The 6,427-nt window shown below is 47.1% G+C and overlaps 1 protein-coding gene across 1 annotated transcript in view; it reads left to right on the top strand.

Moving 5' to 3' along the window:
* Positions 1-4,969: 4,969 nt before the first annotated feature.
* PIK3R3 (phosphoinositide-3-kinase regulatory subunit 3) overlaps positions 4,970-6,427 on the top strand; it is a 107,949-nt gene continuing 106,491 nt past the window's right edge. Inside the window, exon 1 of the mRNA XM_012776053.3 lies at positions 4,970-5,842. Within this exon, the coding sequence (XP_012631507.1) occupies positions 5,737-5,842 (106 nt within the window). The 5' untranslated portion in view covers positions 4,970-5,736. The remainder of the gene's footprint in view (positions 5,843-6,427) is intronic.

Genomic DNA, 6,427 nt, shown 5'->3' with positions numbered 1-6,427 from the left:
TTGGTCCCTCCTCTATGGATTCTGGACTCAATGTTAGGGACTCAGTCATTCATTTTTGTATCCCCAGTGTTTGGAAGCATTAGTAAACATTTGCCAAGCAAATAAAGGGGAGAGGAAAGCTGTGTGGTATAGTAGGAGAGGCAATGACATGGCAGTTGGGAGATGGGGCCCTAATCCTGGCTGTGCTATTAAGTGGCTGCATGACTTTGAACAAGTCACCTCACTGCTCTCTGGGTCTCAATTTCCTCATCTATAAAATGAGAATAAAAATATAACTCTCCTCCCCAGGGTTATGGAGATTAAATGAGGTAACAGAACTCACCAGCTGCCTGCCCTGTTTGTGCCCTGCCCTCATGAAACAGCCTGAACTATTGTTCCTGCCATTTGGATCTCATTTGCTCTCTCTCTCTCTCTCTTCCCTGGTGAGAGCTGAGCTAAAATCTGTTGCCTTGTTGGAGAGGAAGTTTGCAGCAGTGGCATACATAGCACCTAGTTTGCCTCTGTGTTGTTGGAAGGGCAGACACCAAAAGAGGGGAGCATGTCAGGCTAGAGAGAGAGAGAGACCTGCTTCTTTTGTGATCCCTAAAGCTGAAGGAGACCCAAAGTGGTAAGAGTGAGGCAGAGCAGATCTGTATCATTGCTGAGGAGTTTGAAGAAGCCCTCAAACATTGCCCTGGAGTTTAGCAGCACCTGGAGGAATGCCACTTCTATGATGTCTACTCATTCATCTAATGTCATAATTTCTCAGTGTCTTGGGCTGATATGATTAACTCTAGCACGGACATTCAAGTGCTAAAAAATAAATGGAGAGGTAAAAAATTGCAAATGCCAAACAAAAGGAATACCATTTGGAAAAAGTGGAAAATCATGATTTTAGCCACTGCTGTCTCAAGAGTTGACTCTCAATTCCCAGGTGAGTCGTCTTTCCAGAAGATCCACTAACATTGTTCTTTTTTCATTGTAAAGGCAAACTTTTCCTTCCTATATCAAGTTCCATCAAAACTTGATATATTTCCTACTTACAAGTCATGTGGCTGGGGAGGCCCTGAAATCTGCAACTGATAATTTGTAGTGCTTTCTTGGAGTCCCATTTGGTAAGTGAGTTTATTTAGTTGCATGGAGTGGACCTTATCACAAGACAAGTAGTCAAGAGGTGATGAGAGAGGAAAAAGAAGAAGAGATTGAGGCCAGTGGAATCCCTCCCCAAAGTCTAATACCAGTCAGCCCTGGTATTAAAGCTAGTGACCTTAAAAAAAAAAAGAGTATGTTTCCATTTTGCAAGGCTTTTAAAAAAATATTGTGTGCTCAGATGGCACCTTTAATCACGAAGAACTTCTGGCTGAGTTCCAGACTGATTCTGCTGGCACAGAGAACTCTGAGATCATACCCTATATTCAGAGCACAGAAGAACTATTTCATCCCTCTCTGAAATAAAGAGGGAGAAATGAAACATATTTGAACAGTTGCAGAACAAAACCATACCAGGGTGAAAAGTGAAGGACATCCGACTCATTTGGAGTTATTATTAATTCTAAATACTTAAGTGGCATTTTTTTCCTTCTCAGTGTTTCACAATACACTAAGCAGCTTGCATAAATCTATTTCACATATATATAAATGAAGGCAGACAGATTTCATGATTTGCCTAAGACTGCTTAAATTAAAAAAAGAAAGGGAAGAGGCAAAGGAAAAAAAGCAACTCCCAAAGTAGCAAATTGTGACCCAGGCATTTGAGCTCTTAGAGCTAAATTTAATCCACACCCAGGCCAAATATAATCCTCCAGGATAGAAGTGGTCCAGGACACCAGTGTTAACATTTTCTACCTTTGCAAAGAACTTGAGGTGTTTTGGTGACAAGTAGTCAGAACCTCACTTCTATTTCTCAATTGAAAGAAAGTAAGGCCAGCATCATCTGACAGTGCTTCCCACAATGGCAGGGCACTGGTTCAAGCTTATCTGAAGGAAGTGTGCTTCTCCTTGATTCATCACTGCCTCTTGCATCACTGTTATTCTTTGGAGGTCTCTTATTCAAAGGTCTATTTAAATTGGAGAGTTGGGTCATACAATTTTAGTTGAATCCCAGCTTTACTACATGTGTCAGTCATGAGCTCTTGATTATATTCTGTACTTATTCATCACTATATCCCGCAAAGCCTCAGCTGAGGGAAAGGCCCGGGTAATTGCTCTGTGTATTAGAAATTGAAACCCCACCACAAAATGATGAAAAGTGGTCCAGGCAAAAGCTGCTGTGGAAATATGAAAGCCATTATCTTTTCCACACTTCCTCTCCTTTCATTCTCATTTTGTTTGGGAATGCACAGGGACACCCGTGAACAAAAATAAACCATCTTACCCTTGACTGATTGTTCTGCCTTTTGAGTTATCAAACTTGAGTACTTCTGGCTCCCAGATATGGTGAAGCAGAGACTGCTGGGAAGCCAGCCACAAATCAGAGTTGATCTTTCAGCATTTTCTACCTGGAGGAATGGTTCAGGAGATTATAATTAACGAGTCCTGCCCCAAAGTTGATCTGGCTGCTGAATCACATTTGGATTTCAGAAATGTAAGAAAGCATTGAAGAATCCTGGTATGTGTTCTTAGCTCAACCCAGTCCATCTATACTTACTTTTTTTTTTTTTTTTTTTTGAGACAGAGTCTCGCTTTCTTGCCTAGGCTAGAGTGAGTGCCGTGGCGTCAGCCTAGCTCACAGCAACCTCAAACTCCTGGGCTCAAGTGATCCTCCTGCCTCAGCCTCCCGAGTAGCTGGGACTACAGGCACAAGCCACCATGCCCGGCTGATTTTTATATATATATATATTAGTTGGCCAATTAATTTCTTTCTATTTTTATGGTAGAGACGGGGTCTCGCTCAGGTTGGTTTTGAACTCCTGACCTTGAGCAATCCGCCCGCCTCGGCCTCCCAGAGTGCTAGGATTACAGGCGTGAGCCACCGCGCCCGGCCCCATCTATACTTACTGGCTTGCTTGTTTGCTTTATTTTCTTTCTTTCTTTCAGCACTGCGGATTAAATGAAATTTTTTTTTTAATACTTACCAGCTCTTTTTAACCAGTTACTCTATGGCCATTCCACACATTTTGATTGTCTGCTCCCAGGAACTGTCTCAACTTAGTCAGGGCACCTTTAAGGAAGGCAGAACCAGGCCAGGTGAGGTGGCTCACACCTGTAATCCCAGCATTTTGGGAGGCTGAGGTGGTAAGATTGGTTAAGGCCAGGAATTTGATACCACTCTGGGCAACATAGTGAGACCCTATCTCTACAAAAAATAAAAAAAATTAGCTGAATGTGGTGGCACGTGCCTGTAGTCCCAGCTACTTGGGAGGCTGAGGCAGGAGGATCACTTGAGCCCAGGAGTTCGAGGCTGCAGTGAGATGTGATTGCACCACTGCACCCCAGTCCAGGTGACAAGTGACTTAAATACAAAAAGAGAAGGCAGAACCACTTTAGGAGGTAGTGGGTGAAATGAGGCCAATCAATATAACAGACCCTCTCAGGGTGTGTGGTTTTGCTAGGGCTTAAATCAGGTTGTCAACTCAAACACAATGGGCTTTGTTACTCTTGTGTAAAGAGGAAATGGAGCAATTTTTGGCCTCCTCAGATTGTATGCAGGATGGCAATTCCAGGCACAATCTTCAGGAGACACAAATCTGCTTTTAGCTATTTAGTGTTCCCCAGAAAGTTAATCAGCTGTTTCTGAAGTGCGTGGAAGTATTCACCATTTTCATACTGAATCCCAATCTTATAGCTTTAAGCTCGGGGGGAGGGAATTGGTATATGAAAAAGGGGGTCTGTTAGGGAAACAGAGCCCTTTTGGAGAGAGATTCTGACACCTGTGATATATCTCAGAAATCACACACGCACTGTAGTTTCAAGACATTTTTTCTGGCTCAAGCACTGGAGCTGGAGGGCTTGCTGAGTCGCCCCACTATTTTAGGTGTGCGGGGTTACCTCTGGGTGGAAAAGTCCTTGGGTGAGAAGCACAGGGTAACTGCAAAATGCCTCCCTAAGAAATGCCTAACTGCCCAAAGGGCGATGCAGGGACTGGGGTCAGAGCAGCCAGGAAGGTTGCAGGGGTCGGGTGCACATCCTCTCACCGACTGGTAACGGTCCTGCAAGTGGCTTTGCTTTATGTGACAACTTATCACGAGGGCTGGGGAGGATCTATGCCCAGAGACCTCCTAAAGACCAGAAGAGCGCGCGCCCAGCCAAGTGACAGCACTCGCCTGTGTATGTCCGCTCCCCTCCCCCACGGCCAGTCTCCGGGCAGAGGCATCTCGCGCCAGCCCATCCTCCCCAGCTCCTCACTCGTCCGGGCGGACCGAGCCTCAGCGGGAGCCCCGCCTGTCTCCGGGCAGCTTGAGCCCCGAGCGCTAGTCCAGCCTGTCAGTAACTGCCGTTTGCGCTTTCTTTCTTTCTTTTTTTTTTTCCTCCTCCTCTTTTCTTTCCCCTTCTGCCTTTGTCCCGCTTAGTAACTGGGCTCTGACCAATCGCTGCCTCACCGGCCGGCGCCGGCTATCTCTTGATTGGCTCGCTTGGGGCGCGCAGCCGTCTCCCGCTCCTTCTCCGGAGCAAGGCAGACAAAAGACGCCGGCTCCCGACTCCGGCAACCGGGATCAGCCAATCAGCAACCACCTTACCTCTCTCCCCTCTCCCTCTCCCTCCCGGCCTGGCTTGCGAGCTCCCGGCACTGACTCCTGGAGTGCGGCCAGCGCCCGGACCGTACCATTTTGATTGAGGCTGGGGGAGAGAGAGGATGGCTGATAAAGGAACTAAGGCTTAGAGAGCGGTGGGAGAGTTGAAAGCCGAAATGGAGGAAGGCTTCCTGTACACTTTATGAGGCACCTGTCATAATCCAGCACAATGAGGCGGGATAGAGTGGGAGGGAGTGGTGATGCTAGCTTTCCCCCCTTCCCGGCGTGGTTGGGTTTCGCCTCAGCAGTTGGGGAGGGGGTGTGGAATCGTGGAGGCGGGGGAGGGTGTCCCCTCCGCGCCGTTAAAATGAAACTCTAGTGGCTGGAGTCCGGGCAGAGCGTGAGCGGAGCCGGTGCCGGCGGGGCTGCTTACACCCCGGCGGGAGCGCACAGCCGAGCCGAACTGACTGGACTCTCCGACGGGCCCCAATTCCAAGGCTGCGGCAGCTTCGGTTCCGAACCCGACCGGAACGGAGCCCAAGTCCCGGCCCCTGCGGGGATTGCTTTTTGCAGACTAGTGGGACCCCGAAACTTGAACTCAATCCCTAACCCCCTTTTTATGCCTGCCTTTGTCACTTCCCCGGCTTTCACCCAACGTGTTTTTTTCTCCTCCCTTCGTTCCTCCCCGCTCTTCATTCTCCCTCTGCCGAAGGACACAAAAGTGGCTTCCGCGGAAAGATTTGGAGGCGGTGGGAGCTTTTCTCTTTGGAGAGCGACTGTGTAGAAGGGATTTGGGGGAACCGCTTTTTACACCTCTGCCGTCCATCCCCCAAGCCTCTTGTACCCCTCCGAGAACAGCCCTTATCTTGAAAGTTCGGGGGGCATTTTGCTGGGTGCTGTAGGAAGAGAGAGGAGGAGGACCCTGTCCTCGTCCTGGTAGTTGGCTGGACTCGTACCGGCCGTTGGAAAGCCCGAAGTACATTTCCGTGTGGAACTTTTGCAGATCTATATTTTTAGATTTTAAATACCAGATAAAAAATATATATGCTCTCTATATATTTCCTGACGGCCTGCCCCTGACAGCGCGATGTACAATACAGTGTGGAGTATGGACCGCGATGACGCAGACTGGAGGGAGGTGATGATGCCCTATTCGACAGAACTGATATTTTATATTGAAATGGATCCTCCAGGTACTTGGGAGAAAAAAAGAATCTTATGATGGGTCTTTCTGTGTTTACCAATACCTTGGTGATGTTTTCAGGGTAGAAGTGTTCCTGGGTTCGCTAGATTCTGAATGAGGGGCAGATTTGCAGTTACAGCTGCAGTAAAACTGCTTCTGGTTTACTCGTTTAAAGTTTGCAGTTAGAACCCCGATCCTATTGTCCTGCAAAGGTGGGGGTGGGGGCTGGAGTGGGCTTGGGAGGAGAGACCTGATATTTTGAATTTTTTTTTTTTTTTTACGTTGTGTGTCGTTCAGGTTTTTCTTGTGCCTCCACTTTTCTTTTTTTCCTTTTTCGATCAAAGACTGTTCTACCTGCAAGGGACGTTTTATATCCCTCTCTTGAATTCCCTTTGGGTGAATTCTTTAAAGCTTGTCATTTCATACATTTGTCTAATTTGGTTCGTTGTGTTTTACCTTGGTTAACTTTTGAAACTCAGATGCCTATGTGATTATTCGTTTTGAGACTCTCTTCTGTTATAGAAACCAAATGCCGGTTAGTGATTTTTAGGGATTGGGCGTTCTTACTCGCTCATGGTCTTAGTCTGAGATTTTC

This window comes from Microcebus murinus, chromosome 2 (assembly GCF_040939455.1).
Source record: "Microcebus murinus isolate Inina chromosome 2, M.murinus_Inina_mat1.0, whole genome shotgun sequence".
NCBI lineage: Eukaryota > Metazoa > Chordata > Mammalia > Primates > Cheirogaleidae > Microcebus > Microcebus murinus.
This window is presented reverse-complemented; position numbering and strand designations above follow the sequence as displayed.